The sequence below is a fragment of the Drosophila novamexicana genome, unplaced genomic scaffold (genome assembly GCF_003285875.2).
Source record: "Drosophila novamexicana strain 15010-1031.04,08,12 unplaced genomic scaffold, DnovRS2.1 tig00004560-arrow-pilon, whole genome shotgun sequence".
NCBI classification, from domain to species: Eukaryota; Metazoa; Arthropoda; class Insecta; order Diptera; family Drosophilidae; genus Drosophila; species Drosophila novamexicana.
In genome coordinates, this window is record NW_020825054.1 from 329,160 (window position 1) to 357,055 (window position 27,896).

A 27,896-nucleotide genomic window follows, 5' to 3' on the forward strand; every position below is an offset into this window, starting at 1 on the left:
AACGAAATTTTAAATGGATTGCAAAAAATGGTCGTCAGAACGTCTCACATCAAAATGAGTTCAGAGTTTTGTTTTATCTTTCAATTCACACAACATCGACTGACGTCATTTCGCGATATTTCTATTAAAAAAAGGAAGCATTGGCTCCAAGTTTTGCACAGTCATAAGTTAATATCGTGCTAATGCAAAATAACTCAGTAAGCGGCAGATATACATTTTTTTTAAAGAAAATGATATTTGCTCAAACTTTTCTATTGCACTTGGGAGGTCTTTGATCTTAAATATACACTTAAAAGTGACTGTCTTTTATCTCTTTGTATTCTTGAGTTTTTCTTTTATATCGATACTTTTAATTGATTAATTTTTATTGGTGCTCAGTTTCTGTCTATATCGATAACTACTCGATTCTTTTAATGCATTTGACCTTCTTACATAATTGCTAACACCTTATTTTCCTTAATAACTTTTATTATCATCTTCACTTTAAGGAAATTACCTGTTTGGAATCTTCCAGACGCAGAAACCAAAACCAAAACTTTTTTCTGGAATTTTTCGCATAAACATATACGTGTTACACTTATTTGGGGTATAGAAAAGTTTTCATTAGACTTACACCCAATGAAAGCAATTTTGACTTTATTCAAAAAACCATATTTACCTCAAAGTTCTCTAATTTGATGTATGCTCGACTTAACCTTCTTTGTGTGATATTCCCAAAGAGTATATAAAATTCGTTGCTATATTTTTATGATTCATAGCCCGCATTCCTCCAACAATTGTGGCGTTTGTGTTCATCGAAAATGTAAACAAAAGTACGTACAACGGAAAATGTGCCTGATATATGCATATAATGTAATTTTTTTACTTATATGGTATATACACACAATATGGCGTATATGTGTATAACATTTTTGGCGTTTTGTCTGAGTTTTTGTTTTCTCTTTTATCGTGTGATATCGTTTGTTGACTTCGAGAGGCGACATCTTATCAACTGACAAATGACACAATTTGTCAACAGGCGCTGCGAGCAATTTTTTTCAAAGTATATTTTTGCGAAACCTGAACATTCGCCAGTTCACAATTCACAATATTCATATAAACACATACATATGCATGAGACACCAGAGTATAAAGTGTATTACCATACATTCCTCTATTTACATAGGCCGGTGTGTCAGCCTTGTGTGTGTGTCTGTCTGTGTGAACAATTACGTCAATGTGGCACTTGCCACACCCAATTCTAGATACTTACTTGCAATGCATATGTATAATTTGTCTGCCCTACCATGTAAATCACTTGAGGGCTATATCATTCACTCATCTATACGTATATCCCATTCCCCCCACCCCCCTCCCCCCACTCTTTCTCCTTGTCTTTCTCTCTCGCTCTCTTCTGTATTGTTCGCTGCAAATATTTGTATAACCCGATAGACAATGTCCAACAGCTGATGCGCAACACTTCACCTCACCAACCTTATCCCCCACCCACGCCGACAACCCCAATCATACAAATAAAAGCCTGAAAAGCTTCTGGTCTTTGTTTGTATACTCTACACTTGCAGGGTATTGTACATTCGCTGGGAGATGACGCCAGACTCAAGTGGAAATATTTCCAATTTTTCTTAAATATTGATTTAAATCTTAGTAAACAATCCCCTAACAAATAATTATTATTTGTTTTAATACCTACTACTATTATCGAGCATTTTTATTTTCAACCGAATCACCCTCCTGTGGTTTTCACGATCTCCAGAACAATTTAGATATTCCACTATTTCTCTCTGTCAACCGTTTTCTTTATATCTCTATTTATCTCTGTCTTTCTCTCTTTATCTTGATCACCTGACTTTCTCTTCTCTCTCTGTTTTCTTACCTGTTCACTATTTGAATTGGGCCCTTTCTCTCTGTCTCTCTCGCTCTCTCTCTCTCTCTCTCTCTCTCTCTCTCTCTCTCTCTCTCTCTCTCTCTCTCTTTGAACACTTATTCGATCTCTCTCTTTAGAATTTATCTAACTTACTGTGTCTATTTTGGGCATCACTTTTTCTCTCATAAATTAGGTTAGACTTACATATCGTTGTAATTTTTTCGAGTGATTGAGAAACACGGCGAGAATGGGAATAGAAGTTGGGGTAAATTAACTCTAGTTACAGGGTATCTCTTTGTGTACTAATTTGCATAGTACGTATATCCATTTCATTTATATAGATATAGATTTTCAAGGGTATTCTCCCTTCGACATATATATTAACCTTTCGCTTTTCCATTTCATTGCGAGTTATTTTTACCCATCTCGCCTCGCGCCTCTCCCATTTAACCCACTTTGCCTATGGGAATCAACGGAATCATCGGAATACTCGATTACTTGAATACTTTTAATGCCGTCCATTAATTTGGCGCTGTTGTTAGCTCATCGCTCAACAACAACAACGATTGGCCCCGGGGCACGTGACTTGGCATTCCGGCAGAGTGCAAAAATGTCGAAAACCAACCACAAAAATAACAATCAAACAAACAAAATATTGTGTTGACCTGTTGACTGTGAAATTGCCGCTGAATAGTTTGCTAAAAATAAATCAAATATAGGTGTTCGCCTGTCTGAGGGTCCGATCAGCGGAGTAGCAGTTTTTGGAGAGCTTGTGAAAGTTGTCGGTAAATTTAACTAGTTTTTAAGGTCGCGGGCCAACTAAAAGCATTCCATTGCAAAACTATGTGATTTATTTGGTTTTTTTTTAAAGATATAAGTTTTGATAGAAAGAATTATATGCCCTAAGATATATGAGCTTGATAAAACGAACTGGTTAATCAATTTGCAAGAAAATATCAGAATTTATGGAAAGTTTCAGAATATTCAATATTCAACTCCCATTTATGTATACACAGTTGGATGATTATAGCCGTGTACGTCCGTTGTTGAATTGTTTTTCGTATTCCATACGCAAGTTAAGATGATTTAATTAGATTGATATGTCAATTTATCGATATTTACGATTATTATATATGAGCACGATTACGTTATGCGGGCTTTCAATTAGCTTATAAGTACATACTTATATAGTCTAGCACACTTCTTACTAGATAAATATAGTTAATCTTCCAACTTTTAAGCTTTAATCTTGCAGCTAAACTTCTAACATTTTCACATGTAAGATACTTCTTACGCAATTTCTCCTTTTGATTGGTGGGATTTTAGCTGCCCCTTGGCAACATAACTGTTATTTCGCTCTGCGCAATTCGCTTGACAGCTGTTAACAGCTGTCTCTCTTGCACAATTGGCTTAGCTAATACCCAAACCGACAGTTAAGGGGCCTGCCGACTGACCTCGGCAACTCACCACAGCCAGTTTCACAACCTCAAGCCCCAACTGCTGCAATTTTTGCGTAATTCATAAATAAATTGATTAAATTCGATTAAAGTGCGCCACAGGAATTGTTCAATTAATAAAGCACATTCGATACGCGCTACTTGTTGTTGTCGTTGTTGATGTTGTTGTTGTTGTTTTTCTTGTTGTCGTCTTCTGTCATTGCAAATTGTGTCTTGTGTTGATTCTTTGCTGGGGTTTGGGTTGGGCTCAAATTGTATTTGTAGACAATTCGGCATAATTGCAGAGCCCAGGACAAACAGGCAGGATAAACGCTGTAGGTGTCCTTTATATTCTATTTTATTTTTCTTCTCTTTATTAGTCCAGTGGGTTTCTGGGCTCTCAGTTTGTCTTTGGCCTCGCTGGCAGCAACAATGCCGCAAGCAGAAGATTTGGAAGCTAATATTAATAGACCAACTAATAAAAACCCTACTCAAAAACGTCATGTACGCTTTCAGGAACAGGATGGTCTGCCACGTGTGCCTGGCTCCCGACCCTCGAGTGCGCCCGCGGAGCCCAATGCCAAGGCGGCCAAGAAGGCCTACAAGAAAATGGAGAAAGAGCAGCGGTAAGTACCAAGAGACAACACCTGAAACTATCAAAGATTAATTGTACTCTTCCCTTGCCCCAGCAGACGTCAGGAGAAGGAGCAATCACGCCGCGAGAAGGAGGCCCGCAAATTGGAGCGCGAGACGGCACGTCGCATTGAGCGCGAGGCGGCCAAACTGGAGAAACTGAATCGGCACAGCGAGAAGATCTCACGCAGCACGGAGCGCATGGTGGGCAGCGGGGGTTCGCGTTCCGGTTCGCTGGAGCGGCGACGCAGCGGCGAGGATTCGCCCGTGCTCAATCAATCGACGGTGCACGGTATCGCCTCCCCGAATCGCCGGCCCACCATATTCGATGTGTTTAGGCCGCGCGCCAAATCGGACGCCAAGCGGTACAAGGATAAACATTTGCTGGATCCATCCTCGGCCGATAGCAGCGCCACCAGCAGCACATATTCCGTATCTGGTGGCACGCCCGCTACAGCAGCAGCAGCTGCAGCAGCATTGGCTGGTGGAGGAGGAGCTGGTGGAGGGGCTGCAACAATAACAGCTGCAAGTGGCGCCGGCGGCCTCATGAACTCCATGAAAGTGGCCATGCAGCATTTTGGCCATAAACAACATCCCGCCGTAACGATAACCAATGCCGATGGCACCGTCTCCGCCAAGAGCAAGTACAAAGATGGCAGCGCGCATCCGCATCAGGGCAGCGACGCGCAGGTGGGTCAACTGCAGATACTTAACTGTTAATTAGCTTATCTTTTAATGTATATACGTAAATATATTTATAGTATTACCACACTGTTACCGCTGGGCGTCCGCATGCCAGTGCCAATCAGCGATCGCCGATGACCAAAGTTATGGATCTGTTTCGACATCGTTCAAATTCAGCGGTTAGCGAGGCGGACAAGCGCAAAGCGGTGAGTGTCACGGCTTAATTTAACATTTCTTGTGGTGGGCTTGTTTAGTTGTAAGTGGGCGCACAAACCAACTCGGTTTGCCTAACTTAGCAGCAACCTGTTAACTAACAGTGGAACCAACTTAAGTGGAATTTTAAAAGATAATTCTTAGAAATTCTAAATTTTTTTAAAATGGTTTAATAATATAGAAAATGATGAATTATACTTAGATCTGCGATCAACGAAGCGGATTACTGTCGTTCTATCGTTCGTTAAAGACTAGATCATAGCGCGTGCTCAAACCAATTGCCCTATGTTACTTAGCAGCGCGTTGTTATCTAACAGTCGAGAGCAGCTGGAGAGAAATGTTAATTTATTAGGTATATAAATCTTAACAAGCAAATAAATTCTAAACAAAAATAGTAAATCGAATATGATATAATCGCAATTGCTATGGATAGACGTATATATTTCGCGACATCGTTCAAACTCATTAAGCGGATGAATGCAAAGCGATGAGTGTCACGGCTAACCTAAGTATATTACAGTTTGGCGGGTTGGTCAACCTTTTAGCGTATGCGCAAACCAATTGCCTGATATTATTTAGCACCAATCTGTTAGCTAACAGATACAAAAACTAAACTTGAATTTGAAATACAAGGCGCGTTATCAGTAGGAAAATAATTTAATTAATATAATATAATAATATAATTATAATAATATAATTATTATTATCCTTAAAAAATCAAATAATATTGCCAAATAGTCTGCAAATTATATATATTATGTAGGGCGTCATGCGGAATCACCACAATGTCATTATAAATATAGACATGAGCAATTTTGATTTCAACAGCTGATAAAACGCTAATGCGATTTGATTGATAAGCGATGGTTACATTTCACGTTTGCACAATCTGTGGCGCTTATCAGTGCGAACAACAGCAACAATAACCCAATATCAATACAAGAGTAAAAGTCATGTTAAGTTTTTATCGTACTAAATCTGTGTGTTGTCATTGTGGGCAGTGTTATCATAGAATCCTTAAAAGACAAGAGAGAGAGAGAGAAAGAAAAACAAGAACACGACGGCGACAGCAGATGATCGCGTTAACAGCGCTCTTAAAAGCTCACTTTATGAACTTTCTCTCACGCGTTCGTATCTCTATCTCTCTCGCGCGCGCTCTGCTTGCTTTGTGTGCGCACTTGACTAACAGATTTTGGGCTTTGCGGAAAAGTGACACACACACACAATCACACGTATTACGTATACGTCGGCGTCGACGTTGTCGTCGATGGCGTCGCCGTCATTTCAATTTTGCCGTTTTCTTTCGCACGCTGCGTTTTCTGTTTTTATTTCAATTGCATTTCCAATTGGACTGTGCCGGCCGAGCGACGCGCGCGTCATCTTGTCCAATTTGATAAACAAGAAAACAACAACAACAACAAATTGGGCAACAAGAACCCAAAGCAAACGGTTTTTTTTTTTAATATTTGAAAATTATTTTTAATAAATCAGAAAATAGACGCGCGTGTGGATTGTCCGGCTAATGAAATATAAATTAGCACGAGTATCAATTTTTTAATAAATAAACTAGTTTAATTTGTGTTTAAATAAACGCGACTTGCTTGCAATTTGTGATTTTGAAATAAAATACCCTAAAATTCCAAAACATGAAATGTTTTTCAATTGAAAACATAAAAATAAATAACATACAAATATGAACAAACCTATAAAGTAAATTTAAGCAAAATGTTTACCCAATAAAATGTAATAAATGAATTGCCTATGATAACATACATGAATATAATACAGCTAAATGAATATAACAACATATATAAGTGCAGTAAATCAAATTATAATTTAAGGTCTAACCAAAATATTTACCTAATTAAATATGATAATTGCAATTTTTAACGTTAATTCAAATTCCAACAAACTGGATTAAAAAGTTTCCAAAAATATGATTCTACACAAATACAAATACAAATTCAATTACTAAAGTAATAATATAAATTAAATTTAAAAAAAGTACTGCCATATTTAAAAAAAATATTTATTTAAATGCTCTTAAAAGATATGCAAAATGTGTGTGTGTGTGTTTCCAGCTAAACACTTTTGTGCAAAAACAAAATTCAAATTATTGTTGATCTAGTTCTTGGCTGTGGCACAGACAAATTGAATTTTTAACATATATTATATTTATTTTGCCCGCTAATTGCGACTATTTAAAGCCATTTTTTTCGCTTTCTTCATGTTTTCCGCGTGTGCCCACCTCGCCTATGATATCATATATTAATTTTCAAGTTCATTGCCGCCGACGTTGGCCCACGCGATATGCTTAAACATATTAATTCGGGCCTGTAATCTACATTTTCTATTTATTTTATTTAAATTAAATTGTAAGCACTTGAAACGGCGCATGGAAATGAGCTAAGCCCAAAACAAAACAAAAAAGCGTAAAAACAATAACAAAAACTGTCAGGAAAAAACAAATGGCAAACATGTGATCTGTCAATTTGTGTGTATGCGTGTGTGTGTGTGTTTGTATTATTATCGTGTTCATGAAATTTGTTAAATATATTTCTTTGTTCGTTAATGTTCTAAGCTGTTTGTCTAGTTGCTAATTTGTCAGATGTCTTAACTAGGCCCACATTTGCCTGTACGCTTAGTTTCACATTCGGCTGTGTCTCATTTAATAAAAGGGTTTTTGTGAAAGATCAATCAATCTACGACCCAACCCCAATCCATATCAATATGGACAAAGTTCCGCAAGTATTCGACTATTAATGTTGGGCCTTTTGATATGTCACGCAATTAACACATGCATTTTTATCATTGCTTGTCTTGGCTGAATGTTGGTTTGGACAAGTGGAAAGTTTGATAATTTATGCAGCTTGTGCTTTTACAGCTAATTAGTCTTATGCCTTAAAGCCATGGCTTGTCGGGAATTGCAATTTAATTGAACTTCTCAACAAGCTGTCACCTAGATTACATATTGAGTGAAGAACATTTATGCTTGCAGTCCTCTTTATCCTCTTTTCGTCAATATTACACTGGCAACGCTGCCTTTTAGCTTTGCTCAAGCCCCATTTTAAAATCTACATCTTTCCTCTAAGCATTAAGCGAAAAGCAATATATTTTGTTGGAACGACTTTGTTTTCCATATTCTGCTTTGAGTCACATTCGTAAACGTTATTTACTGCTAGGCGTTGACCTTAGTTAAAATTTCGCTTCTAATCAATTTAACTCATCTTCTATAAACAGTTTTCTTGTTATCTCTTGTATGTCCCATTTCGTAAATGTTACACTGGTGTGTAACTTGTTTTCCTTATCCACTTTATGGGCAATTTTCACATTATTAACTGATTCTTCATCAATAAGCCGAAGACGAAGATGCGTCGGTACTTTTTTTTTCGCTTTCATAACCTTTTTACTGACGGTTTTTCTTTGAGCTTTAACTCAATTGAACTTGAACTCATATTAAACACATTCTACATTCTATATTGTACCGTACCGTGTGTGAAATATATCTTCAGACATTATTTTCATTTGTCCAATTTGTGCCCATTCACTTATCTTGTTGGCTAACAAAACTGTCAAAATAGTTCGACACACTTTGAAGCCACGCAGCTGTTTGGCAAGTAACTGAAAAAGAACTGGCAATTAAACATTTTTTTGTCTTCTGTTTTTTGTTAACAATACGACCCCACGACCTTCAGGGAACATTCAACTAAAAACATTATTTGAGCACTTGCAACTATTACGAAAATATATTATTATTTGAGTTTTGTAGACTCAATTTTCGCCCACATTCGCCAATGCTATCAAATTCGAGTTTTTATCTTTCGGCAAAAAGAAATACAAGAAAAGAAGAAATTTAATTTAGAGCACAGAGCCAGAGCCAAACCAGATAAGATACGACCCACAAATACTACACAGAAGACAGGGAACGGGCTCTGCGACTAGGTTTATTTGCGAGACTCGAAATTCAAATTGATTATAATTAAAATAACGCGCATAATAAATGGCCCCTCCAGAGGGCAAACAGCCAAGTTGTAAGCCCTACTGATCGATTGACTTGGATTAATACATATATATATATTAGAATATAAGTATTCATTATAGACAAGTCGGAGCAAAAGATAGTACATTATCTGCCCATCTGTCTGGCATTATCAGTTGCCTGCCACATCCAATCCTCTCGCCGTAAATAAATCAAATCTATTTTTACGACATTTACTCGTTGCAAAAACAAATAACACAAGTAAGAGGGGAGCTCCCGACTAGGGAATACCCTGAACCCTCTTCTTCAAACATCAAATTCATATATATATTCTATTTTAGAAGCTATATGTCAAGTTTGGTGACTCTAGCTCTTATTATTTACCAAAATTGACCAAAAACAGGATATCGATATCGATTTTTATCGATTGCTTGGAAACGGAGTAAGTTATCGATCGGTGATGATCAAGAATATATATACTTTATGGGGTCGGAGATGCTTCCTTCTGCCTGTTACATACATTTGGATTTCGCACAAATACAATATACCCTTATACCCATTTTTAATTGGTTCAGGGTATAACAATATATATGCATACATATGTGCAGTAAATACTTGAAAAGAACCCCAAAGCACTTTAAAAATGAAATATACATATTAGAAATTTATGGCAATTTCTTAGACTTTAAAAGTAAATAATATAAAGTAGAATTCACGAATTGTTTTTATGTGCTAAAAACAATATTGTATTGTACCATAATAAGTAAACTTAGGGCGAGGCTAAATATCGAAATTTTACTTTTTAGGCTAATCAATCTAAAGATTTTTTTCAAGATATTTGGAACTTTTCTTTTCCATTTAAAAGTTGTATTTCCTTGCCAAAATATTTTATCATTTTGTAATGCATTGAAAAAAACTCAGAGGTACATATTATTATTATTATCTCTATGGAAACGAGACACTCAGTTTTAATGCTGATTAATTTAGGGCTTAACAACCATACTAGAAAATTTAAATCTACCTGTACTATATCGAAATCCGCGTCTATTTGAAAATACGTTTAAAGTCCATTAAATAAAGAACCAAAAGTTGTCGGCTTTGAAAATAAGTTTAAAGTCGATCGGACAAAACTTATAATTTTGCCCATACAATCTTTGACCCGAGTTCTAGTTCTAGTCGCGAGCTCCCGACTAGGGAATACCCTGAACCCTCTTATTCCAACACCAAATGCAGCTCGCGCTATACGCTCGTTTGTAGAAATTGAGATAATTAAAAAAAAAAAGTTCCCTTGGCAGGGTTCGAACACGTAGCTGACTGCATTGCTTGCTCCCGGCTTTACTCAACAGCCACACCAAAAATTAAATCTTAATCAGAAAAAAATGAATTAAAATAGCAGCACAGAAAACAATACAATCGAAATTGCAATACTGTTGATAGAATTCGAAGCAGACGCGCATGAATGTGTGTGTATATGTATACAGAAATTCTTGGTATTTGCGCTGGCTGCCGCAAACACGTGTTTTGTGTGTTTCCTATCCGATCTTAATGAAATTTTCTACAGTCGTATTGTGCCATAGAATATTTGTGTATTCAGGAAAAGTCAATTAACGCACAGTTTGAAACACGTATCAGATAAATTTTCACAAAGATTTCTGAAAATGCATTTCAAGGCAAACAGAAACTGCGCCCTTGAATTTGATCCGCGATAAATCATCCAAGAAGAATTTTAACAAAGATCTTTGAAAATGATTTTGAAGCCGATCGGATGGTAATCAAAAAGTTTCATACAAACATTTTTCGCAATTTTTCCATACTTGCGGGCGGAATTTCCCAAAACCTCGTCTTAGCGTGCACCTTCACCACAAAAGGTAACTACAGTGAAAATTTCTGCTTTGTAGCTCCTACGGTTTGGGCTGTGCGTTGATCACCAATCAGTCAGTCAGACAGTCAGTCATTCATTCAGTCAATCAGTCAGTCAAGACAAACAGTTTTATATATGGAGATGTGAAGTATTTGTCAATAGCAATAGCTAAAGCTTGTTGACAGCAAATATATGACAGATCTGCATCTACTTATCTTGTTTTTAGTTAATTTTTAAGGTATCAGCGGACTAGTGTGATTTCCTCATTAAACACGCCCACTGCCCACTCGAGTGCAAACGCCCTCGTTTGGCAATGGAGGAAGTGAAATTTGGCGCTACTCTTACTAGAAATTGTTCGACTAGCTATTGTTACATTTTTGGGCATTTTGAAACAACAAAACTAAATGGAAATTGTAAATAATTGTTAATGTTTTTGCAAATTGTGCTTTGTTTTCTTTGTAGTTGACTCTTAATTAATCATTTGTCAGTTCCCGCAGCGCTTCTAAGTTAGAAAAGATTTTCTGTATATGCGCTCGGCACTCGGAATCTTTTCACAGATTTATTTATTTATTTTTATTGCACACGTTTAAAGGTCAACCACTTGACGACGATGTTCGCTACATATTTGTTTGCTTTCTGTTGTGATTTCTATAAAGGCTTCATATGGTCTTAAGTAGTATATAAAAAATTAGAAATATACGCGAAACAAATAATAACAAACGAATTTGACGCTACTTTTGAGCTGCCTTTTAGGAGCACCTGTTAATTGAATATGCCAGCTTTCATTTTGCCTTAGTTGTCACCTTAAAATATGTTTTATGGCATCTTTTTAAATTAGTTGCAATATTATAGCAAATATTGACAGCTCGCTTATAAACAAATCAGAAGTCCTCAAACGTAGAGAGTAGGTGCTGAGAAAACTTCTTGAAAAGCTGTTATTGCTCTAAAATTTCTCTTAAAGCTCCTCATTAACTTAAAAGCTTATCAGTTATGCTTGCGAAAGATTAATTCAAAAAGTCTGGGGCATGTTGAAAGCTCAGTAATTAAGAAAGCTTCTTGAAAAGCTGAAGTAAAAAATTCTTAAAGTACAAAATCGTTATTCTTATAACATTTTACTTAAAGTTTCCTATTGAATTAAATACCTTAAAAATTGATAAATAAACCGACTTAAATAATCAAACAGCCTCTCAATAATCATGGCTTATCCCTTCTCATATTTCACTATATTTCTAAATAAAAAGTAGCTTTAATGATTTGTGTAAGCTAAAAATACATAAATACAGAACATAACAACGTATTTAAATCAGTCTTCACTTATAAATTTTAAACTAGTTTATCATTTTCCTTAAAGCTTCTCATTGACTGAAAGCTCATTAAATTACCATCTAATTGGCTTATAAGTTCGCTTTTGAGTGTTAAGGAATCAAAATTTCAGAGACTCATTAGGATTTGATTAGCTTCAATTTGTTTATGATCTTTTCAAGAATCCAGCTCTAAACTCGTTGGCATTTTAACTCAAATTACACAAACTTACTTGTACTTCATTTGAATAGCTTAGTCGTCAAATAAGCTTTCAACATTCTCCTGCTGTAAACTTTACCAACATTCTGACAGCTTTCACAGTTGTCTAATTAGCTTTAATGAATTCAGCAATTTGTTTGTTTCTCGATTGTTGTTGGTATTGTTTTACTTATTTTCTTTATATTTTCTCCCCATATTTCTTGTTTTTTTTCGTACATTTTTCGCCAAGAACATTGCACAAATATTGACAAGAATAATATAAACTAAAGGCTGTCGCTCGCTGGGCAAACACAAATACAACCAGCTACAAAATACCTATTTCTCACATAGATTGACAGCCTTATGAAAAAAAAAAAAATTAAATAAAATACAAAGCACAAATACAAAACCGACAAAAGTAAAAATAGTAATAAATAACATCAAATGGACAAATAATGTAAAGTCCAAAAAAAGATTTTCTGTTATTTTATTTATTAAACGTGTTTGTGCCCCAAATGCAACCATTTTATTAAGTCGAATTTTTGCCACATTTTGCAATATTGTTGTTGAATTTAATGAAAAACGTGCCGCTTTTTTTATGGAATCGTTAATCGCTGGCAGCTAGGTTAAATATAAATTGTTTAAATGTTTAACAATAGTTATAAGTTAATATTTCTGTATTTTCTAATCTTGATCCTTTCGAATTGCTTAACAATTGAAAGAAGTTAAAAAGGGTGTCTCCGACTCCATAATTGGTTCATTATTGGTCGGTATCAATAGCCGATCTCATAAGCTAGAGACTCGAAATTCTAACAAATGTTTTGCCGATTATCTGTAAAATCCTATTTTTGAGCAAATCTCTTGGGTTTTTTCAGCTAGAGTTACCAACTTTGAGATGTAGCTTCTAGAAAAGTATATACAAATCAAGTATGTATCTTTAATATTATGGCTGCCGCCATACACCCCCCCCCCCCCCCTCGCAGTAAGCTATATATCAAGTCAAATAAGTAATATTGGAACCACCCAGCAATTTGCCAAAATTTTAATACTGTTGTCTTTTTGGAGACTATACGAATATTCTAAAGCACAATAAGATCTACTGCAGAAAATGTCATCAAGATCGGCTTAGAAACACAGAAGTGTGTATACATGTGTATAGAATATATTGCAATTGCGGGTATATTGAATGATGTGTGATGTGTCGCTATTTTAGTTTAGTTTTGTTTTTGGTATGGCTGGAGTATGGAAATGGTGGCAAATAGTTCGGTCGATTGAAGGCAGCTACGAATTCGACTCCGGCATAATGAACTGCATTATATTTTTTAAAATGTACTTTTCTTAATGCTAAAGCGAAAGAGCGCGTAGTCCGAGCTGCATTTGGTGTTGGTAGAAGAAGGCTTAGGGTATCCCATAGTCGGGCTCTCCCGAGTGCACCACTCTTGTTGAACTTACTTATTTTTGCCAAAATTTTATCTTAAAATAGCAGCAAATTTTAACAAAAATGACATAATTTATAAAGATAAGTTATAAAGACAAGTTATTGCTTGTTAATATCTGCACTGCCTAAGCCCCACTTTAATATTGAACCTCTCTTCTATCTTTAGCTTCTTATTGGTGCTCTTGAATCAACTGTATTTGAGCGCAAAACTCTACTCTTGCTCTCTTTCTTATCACTTTTTGTTTTGCCAGACTCTTTCGCTTGGGCAGTCATATATTTCCCTCACATGTAGCTCGGTCTACCTTCAAACTCTCTCCCTCTCTCTCGCACTATTGTCCAACTTGCAGCTCTCAACCGTATTGCATGTACTCTTTTTGTGTCTTTTATTGTGCCAGTTCGTGTCCGTTTTACCTTTCAATCAATTTTGCTTGCTCGTTTTGTTTTTCAATTATGCGACACGCCAAAGGCAATCAGTCAGCGGTGCCACGCCTCCTTAAGCATGCGGCCGCCCAGTGCTCAATAAACTGTTGATGCGTCACAAGCCGCTGCTTCTTCTTCGGTTTCTGTTTGTTCTTGTTTTCTTAATTAAAAGCTTGCGAGAGGGTCAAGGATTAATTCGTGCGCCGCTGTGACCCAAAGAGTGCAGCAGAGTGTGTGTGTGTGTGTGTGTATTAACATATATATAAATGTAAGCATGTATTTATTTAACATGTGCCGCCCTCTGTTGCGCTATTCGAACATTTCTGTAAATCAGTCGCCCCCAAACAAAGACGATGACATTTTCATGGTCAGGAGATGCAATTTTATACATATTTTGCATATATTTTTATTATGCACCTTTTTGCGATCGTCAACAATTATTTCATTTACTTTTCGCTTCCTCAAGAAAAAAAGCCAACAAAAAGTGCGTGCAATTAAAAATTATACAAAAATATTTTGATGAGCAGAACACGAGAAATTTACATACGAAATCCGCTAATTTATTTCAAGCTCCAACAACAAAACCAATTAAAACATAAATTGCATATGCAGTAAAATATTTCAAAATATTAGCAACCAAAACAAAGGAAACAAATTCAATTGAATCGTTAAAAAAAAAATAAATAAATAAAAAAATATCAGCGACAGCTGATTCTGTTGCTGGCGCCACCTAGCGCACAGTAGCAACAACAATAGCGTGCCGCTGCTGTAAGGTGTGGAGTCAATGTTGCTGAGAATGTAAAGCATTTTGAGCTGAATTTAACTTTCAATGGCTGTGCATACTTAGCTTAATTTTAATACTTAATCAAACATAACATATATCAAAATGTCTGCTGTTAAACGTTGGCTCTATCGCCACACCCACTCAAACACCTCGAGCAGCGGCCCGCCGCCCACCTCGCCCACAACTAAAACGCAGCGCGGTCGCAGCCACTCGCTGGATGTGCAGACGCTGCAAAGTCATGGAATGCGTAACATGTTAGCGAATGCACATGTAAGAAAATAATTTAAAAATAATATTTTTATGAATAATTATGAAACTGGTGCGTTAGGCTCATTCAAAACCAAATCACAGCGTACGGGTTAACTGTAACAGCGTGCTGTTAGATACGCTATGGTTTGTGCCTACGCTAATTGATGAATGTTAAATAAAACTAACAGAGCGCGCGTAGTTTAAACAGCGATTTAAATTTATATTTATATTTTTAATTGTAATGTATATTTTATTAAGATACAATTATTTTTTTTTTTGCAGCGTGTTGCGGCGCATCAACAACAGTTGGCTGTGCAAAGTGAGTACAACAAATTATCCCTCATTAATTATGTTAATTTTATGCACGTTAACAGCAAGTACCAGGTATATATTAAATAAACATTTACTTTACAGCAACTGTTAGCAATTTCATTAATTAATTCAGTTTGCGTTTCGAATTAAAGCACAACTTATGTTCATCATAAATAAAACAGCAAACCAAATTAACCTTGGCTTTGAAAATAAAAAATTGAAAAAACAAAAACATAAAATAAACAGCGTCAACTAAAACAAACAAACAACGAAAATGCGAAAAAAAAACTTAACGTTGTGTAAAGCCTGAACTTTTATTAGCAGTCGTCGAAGGAACTGGAGATCACAGGTGTGTGAGGGGCAAACGCTGCTTAACAGCGTTAAACAGTTTTTATGTTCTGGTTGTTTGCCATGCATTTTACATATGTAAATGCGAAGGGGTTTAAATAATTGAGTTCATGTTGTTTGTTTTCAAGTATGTGCCGTGGTGAATTAAATATAGTGGTGAAATATATAGAGCAAGAAGAGCACATTTAAGGAACTGTGTTGTGAAGGAGAAAAAGTACCCAAGAAGCAATGTATTATTTGTGTTAATTTGTATCTATTATGCTTTGCTTGTTAACATTGTTCAATACAAAAAAAAAAAAACACATAGATTTGTACCATAACAACTGTATAAATATGGATTATGCAACGACTGGTCATAACCGTAAACAGCGCCAAGAGTCACAAGCAGCACGTCAACAACAACAAGCAAAAACTAAATAATTTAATGAATTAAAAACACTCAAAAACGTTTGTGAATAACAAAAGCCGTTGGATTACGGGAGGGGTGAAGGGAGACAGAAACTAAATTCTTATGTGCGCTTAATGCGAATATGCCATGTAAAAGATCAGCATAGAAATTTGAGCGAAGCTCAAACATACACACACACACACACAAAGTGGCAGCACCATGAAAACAAGAGCGCCACGCACACACGCAGTGAGAGCGAGCGGCTGAGACTCGAAACTAACTGTTGCTGCATTTTAGTCGCCTGTGTGTTTACCCTTTGTTTGACCTTGAAAGCTTTTTTTCTGAAGCCTTGACTTGTGTGCACGTACAGGCTGCATATGTTGTTGCTTCTGCTGCTTCTTTTTTTGTTGTTGCTGCTTGCACTTTCAATGTCAGGGTACAATAACAACAACTTTGCACATGACACCTGGTGCGTGCAGGCTCTTACTCTCACTATCGCACTTACCCTATTGCCTCTGCTGCTGCAACAACTGGTCCTTTGTTGTTATTGTTTGCTCTCTTACATTTTACTTTTTGGGCATTTGCCTTTATTTTTGCACACATTAAGTTATTTTTCGTCGCCGGCTTCGTATCAAGAGTTTAGCCATGACGTAATCGTGAATCATGTCACAGCGTGGGAGAGAGATGGCAAGAGACATGCCAGCAAGAGGCGCGTCAAATATATTACATTGAGGCATGAAGGCATATGTGCTTATGTATTTGTGGTGTACATGTGTGCATACATATGTAAGTCGCCATCCCATGTTGTTGACTTAAAAAGTACTGGCAAAAAATGCTGCGCATGCCGCGACAATTAACCGGCATTGATTTTGAAGGCAACCAGGCGATGTATGTGTATTTGTGTGTGTAGGTGTGAGCTGTTGTTGTCTGGTTTCTATTGTCACAAGCCATTCATAAGCGAAAGTCTGTTAAGCCGCCTACACACAAAAAATAAATAAAAAACAACACACACAAACACACGTACAACAATACAAACTCTGTTAAACTAGAACAGTGGGAGAGCAGAGTTATAGCTGAGAGCGCGTGAGAGCAGCGCCAGAGCATACATAGATAATGTTAAGGGCGCTTTTTGTTTTTTTGGTCACCCACCACCTAGAGACGGCTGCTGCCTACGTGACGCAGCGCACACATATAAGAACCACATTAGAATCGCACAATTGTAAACAAAATGTTCAGTAAATGCTAAACACCAATTGCGCGATGTAAACAACAAAAGAACTCGAACACACAAAAATAATAATAAAGAAACGAAGCGATGATAGAGCAGCTAATTTTGAAGAAATTCTTTGTGCATTTGAAATAAGCACACATAAATCTTACCAGACCCGCTACAAATGTTGCCTTGCTGTAATGTGTTAACAGAAAAATGCGAGCATGTTACGTAGCACTGTTAATAAACAGCAAAGGTCGTTTGGGTTTGTAACAGCCCTGAAGCATAATTTGGCTAAAATACTGTTTTAGGCAGTTGATAATATAGCGCTGTTAGTTAACAGCGAAGGTCGTTCAGGTTCATAAGAGCGCCAAGGCTAATTTAGATAAATTAATAGCCTGAACATTCACTTAACAGCGAACCACGCCTACTTTGGCTAACAGTGCGTTTACTACTACTGCTGCCTACAGACCGCATGTCGTCTCTTTTGGCTTTCTAAGTGCGCTTTGCTCGCTTGGTATTTTGTTGTGCTCACCTTTTTCTGATGTTACATATATAAACCACACGTACACACACACTTGCACACTAAAAAAAAAACGACAGCACATGCTTCGCCGGTTTGGCACACAGATACATATGTTCACTTGCACATACTCTATATACCATATCGTATCTGTGTATGTATGCGTGTGTGTGTGTGTGTGTGTGTGTGTGTGTGTGTGCGTGTGTCGGCAGCGGTTTAGCCTGGCCACATGGCGACGTCGCCGCCGCCTTTCAGTTCAATTTTAATCGCCGGCCGCATTGGACGTGTCTACGGCGCCACGTGATCTGTTGACGTTAATGAATTTCATTTCAAATGTCGAGAAAATCTTAAAGCAAAATTGTTTAAATTCATTAGTGAAGAATTTTAAATGTCTACATAGTTTTGCGCGTCATTCATTAATAACTAGCCGCAAAATAATATAATCAATAACTTTTTGAATTATAATCAAAAAACAAAGAAAACATTAAATGTTCAAACTGGATTTTCTGAAGCGGTTTTCGAACAACAAATATTTTGTTTCCACTTGCGGACTATAAATATGCATAAGCGAGCATTTTGAACTGCCATTTTATTGTTAATAAACAATGCTAAATAAACTGAAAAAAAGTGAAAAATATATGTGTATATTAAAAATACATTGCGTGAAGTGAAAAGTCCATTTAAAAATTATATATATATATATATATATATATATATATATATATATATATATGAATACAAATATCGTGGAAAGTTTGTGCATAAAGTGGGGAAAAATCATAATAATAAAAATCAAATGTGCACTTGAAATAAAAAAAGAAGCAAAAAACGAAAAACAATAAACAACTCGATAAGCGGCTTTAACTAATCAACAAAAATTATAAATAGGCTTTGTGCAATTAAAGTCAAAAATTAACAAAATGTAATTATACTTGTTTTCAACTTTTGCGCACAAAATATAGCATGGAAAAACGTCACAGTTGTGATAAAAAAAATAAATGATATAACATAAAAAAGCGACAAATATTAAATTTGCATTTCATCAAATGAAATTTTAATTATTATCAAATCATCAAGGTTTTCTCAAATATTTCTTTTTTTTTAATAATAATACAAAGTTCACGCAAATTGAATTTGCCTTTCATCACATGCCGGCAAAAGTCTCTACTTTTTTTTTACATAAGACTTCCACTTGTTTTCTTGTTGTTGTTTTTGTTTGCATAAGCAGAAAAAAGAAAAAATAAGAAGAAGAAAAGCACAACAAAAAGTCATATTCGAGCTAAAGAGATTTGATTTATGGCAGCATGCGCCGAATTTGCGGCGTTTTCGTGACGCAAAAGCCGCAGCGAAAATGTTGATTTCGCCGCGTTTTAGCTGCGAAAGCGAAAAACATCGTAGAAATACTTATTATAAATATTCTGGAACACGGTAGCGGCAAGTGTAGGATCGCCCGGTGTTAGCGTCTGCTCTTAGTTTATTTATAGCCGCCATCTAAAAGTGAATCAAGAAACAGATAAAAAACAAACCATTTTCAATTAGCAGAGAGAACCAAACAGAATATCATTAAAAAAGCAAAAGTTCTTCTTTTTTTTTATTCAAGAAATGTGTCTATTAAATCAAGTTGAATTGATTTACTGCGATGATATCGTAAAATTTTACTTTAACTATATATGCTTAGCAATTCTGAGTGCCATTCGGTTTTATATCCAAAAAGATGAGAACGCATTTCAATTTAATACCCGCTTACATTATCCCAAATGAAGTGCTAAGGCTTAAAGGTTGTGTTCGGTAGATATTCTCATTCCCAAACTCACAAAAAATTACTGTTATAATGTCCTTAAAAATGTCAGAAATCTATTTAAAAACTATGAAAAACTCTTGATATTTGAGTAAGGCTCTGAAACTGTAACCCTGATGAAATAACTTTTAAAAGCGACTAGAAAAATATTAATTAATTAATATTCACAACTTGAGCGAAGTTTTTCGGCTCAGTTGAAAGCGAGTGAGCACTTATTTGAGTACTCGAAGCATTTTATAGCTCAACAAGTCTGTATATACATTCGTTTAGGAAAGAAGAAAAGCCTTTTCCTATTGGAACTGAGCTCGATAAGGCAACCATGCCCGACTATTGCAATGTATTTGCAATCTGTAATAAGCGGGAACCTTCTGATAAGAAATCCGCTTCAAATGCAGCTGTTCGCATAATCTAGTACAAGCCTGTATCTCTCCCAAGGGGCTTAGCGATAACCCCTCCCCCCGCTGTTCACATCATCTATATATAGTTACTAAATATAAACCATCCCCCGTAATACTGTTGGGCTTTACATAATATACAGTATTACAGATCTGTTTCAGAAGCACTAAAAAAACTGCGTGCCACTTGAAATGCGCTTGGAATAGGTCAGTTTCTAGTACACAACATCATAAATCGGCGAATTTATAAACAAAATAGGAGATTAGAGCGCTGAAAACAAATGATTTCACTTTTTATGGGTTTGTTTTTCAACGAGAGCATACATTTAAGAGCTCTATTTGAATTGTATATAAATACTAAATATACACAAATCAATATTTTTGAATCTTTAATCTTCTGTTAATCTGCCCACCTTTTATTTAGATGCTTTTATTTTCCAAGCTAACCCAATCGAATTTGATTTTAAGCAATTGTTTTCTCAATTGATAGAAAGAAGAAAAACAATATTTTGAAATGCCGCAAGCCGGCTCAATATAATTGACCCCTACACAGATTGAGTTTTGCGATTGTTTTGAGCGAGAATGGGTGAGAAATAGCGAGAACCCGCAGAAACAAGAAGCAGAGTAAGCAAAGAGTAGAAAAAAAAAAAAAAAAAAAAAAACAAACCAAAGAAATTGCGCAGCGCTTTTTCTTGTTTTTTTTCTTTACTCGGCATTTCGCTTTGCTTTGCTGTGCTTTGTATTTTCATTTTCTTTTGGCGGGTTATTTTGCTTCTTTTTTTTTTTAACCGAACAACAACAAAATTGATAACAACGGGCAGCAGAACAAGAACAAGAACAACAACAAACACAGATTGCAGGTACAAAATTTCATTTGCGACGCAAATAACAATCTGCGCAAACCGAAGTTTTAGATACTTTTTCGTTGTGTATCTGACAGATACTTTGAGTGTAAGTGTGTGTGTTTGTGTGTGCGCGCGCCTCTGAGCAACGGAAGTGCGAGAGACTGTGCGAAGTATATTTGACATGCAGAGAGCTTATTCGTCATGTGATAACACTTGCAAGAGTTCTCGTTTAAATAAACACAACAGATTTTAGAACCACGAAACTAATTAACTTTAGGAAAATATAAAGAATTTAATTAAAAAAAAAAAACTACTAATAGATTATACGAGAAAGTAGGGATATCTTCTGCACCCCAAATATTTGATACTTTTGTAAACATTTGCCTTTTGCAAATACGTGAGAATAGTGCAGCTCGTAAATGCCGAGTTTGATGAAAATATCATGGAAAACAGAATATATTGCCAGACAAAAACCTACTTTTGGGCCGAATTTTTCTATGGTAACTATATGATATGGTAACTAAATGCAGAGTTTAGTCAAGGTAACTTGATAAACAAAAAGTTTTCCATACATGAACCTACATTTCGGCCGATCTTACCTATGACAGCTATATGATATAGTTGTCCGATTTAGCTGGTTCCGACATGCTGATCTAGAATATATATATTTGATCGATCTAGACTATGTCTCCTATGTGTTACGCATTAAATGACAAAATTATAATACCCTCTACAAGGGTATAAAAATGAATGGAAACGGTAGCTCAAAAACCGGTAAATGTTTAGTTTGAAAACCAGGTGATACGAAAATAAATATATGCAGAGAAATATATGTTTTCATTTATCTTTATCTTCAAAGCTATTCGTTGGATAAATCTTTAAGCAACTAGAATTATCTAGAAATGAGAGTTTGTCAATGTGGAATTTATTGAAAACATATTATATCTAATATAGAAATGTAACCATTAAAATCCCTATGACTATATGTATTTTTATTTGCATTGTTTTTCCCCATTGGGCTTGAGACAGTAGAACTTCGGAAAGCGAAACTTCTCTGGCAGCGACTTCTCTAAACAGACTCCTTAATTCGGTACACAAATTGTCATTTTTTGGCTGTACAAACGCATAATATCCTCCATGAGCAATAGCTCTTCCAATTGCTTGACACTTTGATGGAATTGTGGGTTTATTTTCTTTGTTTTATCTTTCAATTTTCCATGCTGTTTCTAGCCAGACCAAATTCTAAAAGCTATATCATTTAACCTTGAGCACAGCAACCCGTTCTATTCCTAAAATTTGTGATCTGTAATATTTGTATTTTTCGTTTTGTCTATTTATAATTAGCTATGCAAACTAAGGATTAGTAATAGTTTGTTGCACTTGCGCCTCATAAATTGCAATTGCAATTTGTTTTCTAAATTTTAATTATCTGAGAATTTAGCTGAGATTTCGAACTGCGTAAAAGCACAAGTTGAGTGTCAACAAAAGATACATTTGGTATAGATAAATATACGCACATAAAAATAGTTTCAGATACATATGGAAGAAAACAAAACCTGTTACAAGCAGCAGCTTAGCTTTTTATTTTTTATGATGACCAAAAGATCAACAGAGAAATAAAAAAATAAAAAAACAGTCGACTGCTTGTTGTTGCACGCTTTTTTAGGAGAGTTCATTCAACCTTTGACATACGACTTCGAGAATTTTCCAGTATCTTACTCAGTCGTACTTGAGTTTCTATTATATTATTTATAGATATCTCTCGATTCACTTTTTGTGATCTATCATTAATCTATTCAGCACTCGCTGTGTATCGCATCAATCAAATTCTATGCGAGCTACTCTTCTATATAGTTATTTTCCGCTGGCATTTTCCGAAAAACTTTTAACGCAATGTTGTTTTTTGAAGTTGTGTTATTGTTGTTGGGGACGATTGTGAATTGGGTCAAGGGAAGAAACTAACTGAAAACGGCAATTAAATTTCTGTTCAATTATAAACCGAACAACATAAATATTGTTCACATTGTTATTTATCATGTTGCCGAGATGATCGCCATAATTGCAACAAGTTTCAATTGCCAACTGCATAAATTAACTACTGTACCTAATATATACAAGGTGTCGATGCAGCCAAGAGTTAAGAGGGTCGGGCTTAAAGATATGGATTGAAGATATGTGTTAATTCAATTTATAATCGCTTGTGCTGAAAGATATGGATTGAATATATGTGTTAATTGTGTTATAATATTAGATTCAAGCAATATACGACATTATAATAGGTATTTCCTATGCTTAGGATGCTTGGTATACTCGATCAGTCAATTAATTTATCGCTCTATTTTTGAGAAATATAGTTTTTTTATGGTTCTTCTTTTTTCAAAAGCAGTTTCTCAATATGAAATATTGCAATTGAGGGTAAAAACAATGAGAAAGTAAGGATATCTTTGGCATGCCGAAGATTTAATACCCTTGTAGACATTTTTGCCTTTAGCAGATTTGTGAGAGTCGTGAAGATCGTAAATGCTGAGTTTGATGAAAATATCTTGGAAAACAGAATATTTTGCCAAATAAGAACATACTTTTCGAACGATATATAGTGGCCCGATGCTGATAAGATTTTTCTTACATATGATATACAGCTTGTGACTGAAAGACGGATCTATGCAAAGACTCAAGACAATAGCTTTAATATGCGAGACTAGCTCGCATATTAGCTCGGCTGTTGATGCTGATCTGGAATATATATATTTGATGGGGTCGGGAGCTACACATGCTACACAAAGGTATAAAAATGAACGCATGTTAATTCATCATAAAAGATGTTTGCAAGTTTTACAGAAGAAATGAAAGAATAATTTTAAATTATTGTTCTTCGAAAAGATGAGAAAAAGTAAAGAGCTTTTTTAGTTAAGTAATGAACATTTTGGGAAAAAATCGTAAATTTACTTATACATATTATAATATGCATTTCACTATTTGTCACTATTTGTATAAATATAAATATATAAGTATACTTTACTCATCCTGTTAGAAATAGGAAAATTTGAACAAATAGACGAAAAATGGTTGAGCTGTGTTTGTATTAGGGCTTCCTTAAGAAGCTTTTGCTTTATATATAGCCAAAGCGAAAAGTCAGGATATGTGGACCTTGTATTTTTCTCAGTTTAATTGCTGTTATTTATTGTTGCCTCGTGACGCTGCCAACGTATTCCGAAGTACTAAAAAAAAATCTGAAAGCTGATTTACTTTATGAGATGAATCTCATTGTTTGTGCAGCCCTTCCCCCCACACATACACACACCTTTGTGATGATTGCTGTTGCATGCTGGCATATTGCGCGCTTAATCTTTGGCAGAGTTTCAGATGGCTTACGAGAGCTTGTTATATGGCACAGGATTACGTTGCCACAGGCCAAAACAGCTCAAGGATATTCGACCTTTCTGACAGAACCAGTGTGTGTGCGTGTGTGCGTTGCTTGTAGGTTTCAATTGGGCGTGGTCAGGCTGAAACTGACATAAAAGCGGTCAATGTGAGGGGGCTGTTAAGAGGGCTCATTAAGTCAGCTGAAAACGCAGAGAAGCGGCCGCCCGGGGCGATATTTAATTTGTGATTAAGGAAAGCATAAGACAAAGAACTATTGAAATAGTCGAAGATAATGAGCAGAATATCAAGTGTTGATAAAGAAGACGTCAATTTTGCGTATTTACGTTCATGATATTCTTTCTCGATAGTTCGCGTATAAACTGTTAGAGAATAGAACTGACAAGAGTGCATTATAGATACATTTGTTGTTCTACTTAGTCAAATTAAAGTCTTCTGATGTGTACTACCTAAATATCCCAAAAAGAATCAACTTAGTAATAAGAGGAAACGAAAGTAAGAAATAAAAGTTGGTAAAGAAAACCATTTTTATGGCGTCTAGTAATATGATAACATCAAAAACCCAGATACCAAGACTTATAAATCGACAAATTGAACAAGAAACAATTTCTAAGAGCCATAATAATTAGTTCTTTTCCAACGTATTGTGATTAGCAGCAAATTCAGATCAGTGATTAAACCTTTTCAGAAAATTATATAAACAAAAATGAGAAATAAAAAGTAGAAAGTTTTTCTTTAACGTAGGCATCATTTTGCTGTTTTGAAATAATTTGCCAATATTTTAGTGCATATTGCAATTATACCCGAATCCAGATCCTGATTTGACTTTGGGCAATTGCTTATCGCCATCTCCGCGATCGAACGTGTGAACGTGACTTTCTGCCAATAGTCAGTTAATCGCCACATAAACAAAATGCAAATGCAAAGACAAATACACAGTATTTAAATAGGCACTTTGCAAATTTCGACACGCAGTCAAATGATACGGTTCTCACAGATCACTGAAAACATATAAAAATGGGCATATAATTGGAATATATCAATGGGGTTGATTGTGTGAGTGTGTGCTAATATATGGGCTAGAGAAATGGAACTAACCTTGAATACATGTAGGAATAGGGAATCAAATAAAATCAGCTCTTGACTGTCCACACCATCGAAGCCGTTGGGGTTGGTCAATAATATAAATTTGCTCGAGTTCCAACATTGCACTTGAATGGGTAGAAGGGAATGAGGCAGAAGGGGCAGACGCATCGAGAACCAAGTGAACCGATTGACCGAACCAGCGATTGGCAATTCTAATGTAAATATGAGCTATTCATACTATATACGTATGTTTGTGTATATATGAGTAAACAGGGCTTATATGATATAAGTGCTCGCATTTATTTGCCCTCAGCGAGTGGCTTTTCATAAACTTACACAGACTCATTTGTTGTGGCCAGTCTATATAGTACATCTGTATAAATTCATATATATATTATATATGTATATAGATTGTGCTTGTATATCATATATCTATGCAGTGCCACGTCTTATTGCTATTCTTACTGTTGTTCTTATTGTTTCGTGATAACAACGGAATAATAATAATAATTCTAACTTCTAGTAATGTTGACTTTATTTGTTTGTTTATCGTCAACGCCGAGGTAGAGTAAATAAATTTTACGTTTCTACATACTGTAATAACAAACACATTAATAAACCTTAGGGAGACAGTAAGGAAACATCTACGGAGAAGATCAACTAAAAGCTGAGCTGGAATATTTGATAAATGTTTCTCGCTTGTGCACAATAGTCGAGCGAACGCTATTTGTTTGCGGTTTGCGTAATCGCAATTGAGGAATGTAACTCACCTTTGTTTATTATAAAATTTAACTTGCATTCATATGAACGCAATCAAATTTTCAATTAATTTTCGTTAGCTGTCAGATAACAGTTTGTTATTTGACTTTAATTTTATACGAAATGGTACAGTAGCCAAGGCTTGCTGGAATGTAACGCACAGCGTGTGGCTGACAGCTATGAAACTGCATTGCAAAGTTAGTTTTCAGGTGGTAGCGCATACAGAAGTTTAAGATACTTTTAGTTGATTTTTGAATAGTTTTATATTTCTTTCTGTGCAAGTCTTTGTGCTTGCAATTTAATTTTATAAATATTAAGACATCATAAAAGTATCCCTAACACATATGCTCTAAATATGTTGTGTTAAGTTTATTTGCAAAGATTTATTTACCTTACTTTCTTCCTGACTCTGTCTGCTAAATATTGTGCTGACAATCCTTCAGGCTGACGTTTATTACCATAATTATTTTTATGTTGGTTGCCTCATCTGTTTTGTTTGACATATTTTTAACGAGTTTGTGCTTGAATGTATATTCTCGTACAAACTGTTCCCTGATTCTTGTCTTTTCCCATTTAACTGTTGTTCGGGGTTCGTTCCCGCGCAGACTAGGATCGAATAGAATTCGCTGTAAATAGCGTTCTTTTAGCATTTGGTAGTGGTATCTCTTCCCACTATCTAAATTCCTTATAGTTATCAGTCATTCCTTGTTGTGATTACAACACCCAAGTTCAATAGCTGTCAGACACACCCATTGCAAATGCCAACTCATAAAATCTAATTAGCACCCACGAATGGCAAGCAACTCAACAGTTTTGTGGCTCGCTTGACAAACTGCAAAATACCCGAAGAACGTGCCCCTCATTTACATAAATTTCCATTGACGTCAACATGTAGCAAAAAAAAGACAACACGTATGTATATATATAAGAATCTAGAGCATAGTATATACTATATAAGACATAGAAGCGCCAAAAAATATACATATAATTTTCCTACGATTGATTTTACTTGAAGCTTAAAAAGGAATGTGCTGAGAAGTAGTCGCAAAAAATAGCCTTGTACCTATTGAATATTTCTTGAGACAGTTTTGGCAAAACGGGAAAATAAACTCCAACTTCTGCAATTTGCAACACATATATTAATAGGGCTTTAGGAATTTCGTAAGTATTTCAGATACTTTCTTACTTAGAGCTAAAAGTTCTAACAGTTTTGCCTCTAAGAACTCTTTAAACCGAACGGCTGTTAGGCTGTTACTAACATTTATTCGCTATGTTAGCAGGCTTATGTTAATAACTTATATTTAATATGTATCTGTGTTTTGTTAATCAGCGTTTTGTTCATAATTTTTTTTTAATTTTAACTTTTTTTTAAATTTAAAGGTAATCTTTTTATTGATGCTAATCATTTTTATGTATATGTCTGTAGGAGCATTAACATTGTCATTTTATTTAAAGTAATAGCTTGGGAAAGATACTTGTTTCTTTTCAAATTAGAGCTCTTAATAGCAGAGCTATTATATGCAGGCAATTTGCTTAACAGTCCAATATATGAGCTATTAATCAGCCTTACCTGTTGCCCTACAAAGGCTTGTAGCTTAACAGCGATGGCATCCTTTCACTAACATAAGCACTCTATGTTAAACAACTGCAAAAATTATGTGGAATCGTATGTAAAAAACTATCCACCTTACAAAGTGATTCTAAAGATTGAGGTACCACAGCAATTTTTCCACTCAAGCAGTTTCTCTCAACATTTCGCTTTATTTTATATATAATCAAAACACGTTACG

General features: G+C 35.5%; 1 protein-coding gene across 7 annotated transcripts in view; it reads left to right on the forward strand.

Moving 5' to 3' along the window:
• The window catches only part of LOC115770918 (5'-AMP-activated protein kinase subunit gamma-1), an 85,829-nt gene that overhangs the window by 39,497 nt on the left and 18,436 nt on the right, over positions 1-27,896 (forward strand). For 4 of the 7 annotated variants that reach the window (XM_030716369.1, XM_030716370.1, XM_030716366.1 and 1 more), the window contains exons 4-7: positions 3,817-3,926; positions 3,990-4,623; positions 4,695-4,823; positions 15,344-15,380. In XM_030716369.1, coding sequence (XP_030572229.1) covers positions 3,817-3,926; positions 3,990-4,623; positions 4,695-4,823; positions 15,344-15,380 — 910 coding nt within the window. Of the gene's footprint in view, positions 1-3,816; positions 3,927-3,989; positions 4,624-4,694; positions 4,824-14,737; positions 15,083-15,343; positions 15,381-27,896 lie in introns of those variants that run through there. The other 3 variants (XM_030716371.1, XM_030716368.1, XM_030716373.1) reach the window with 2 other exon arrangements.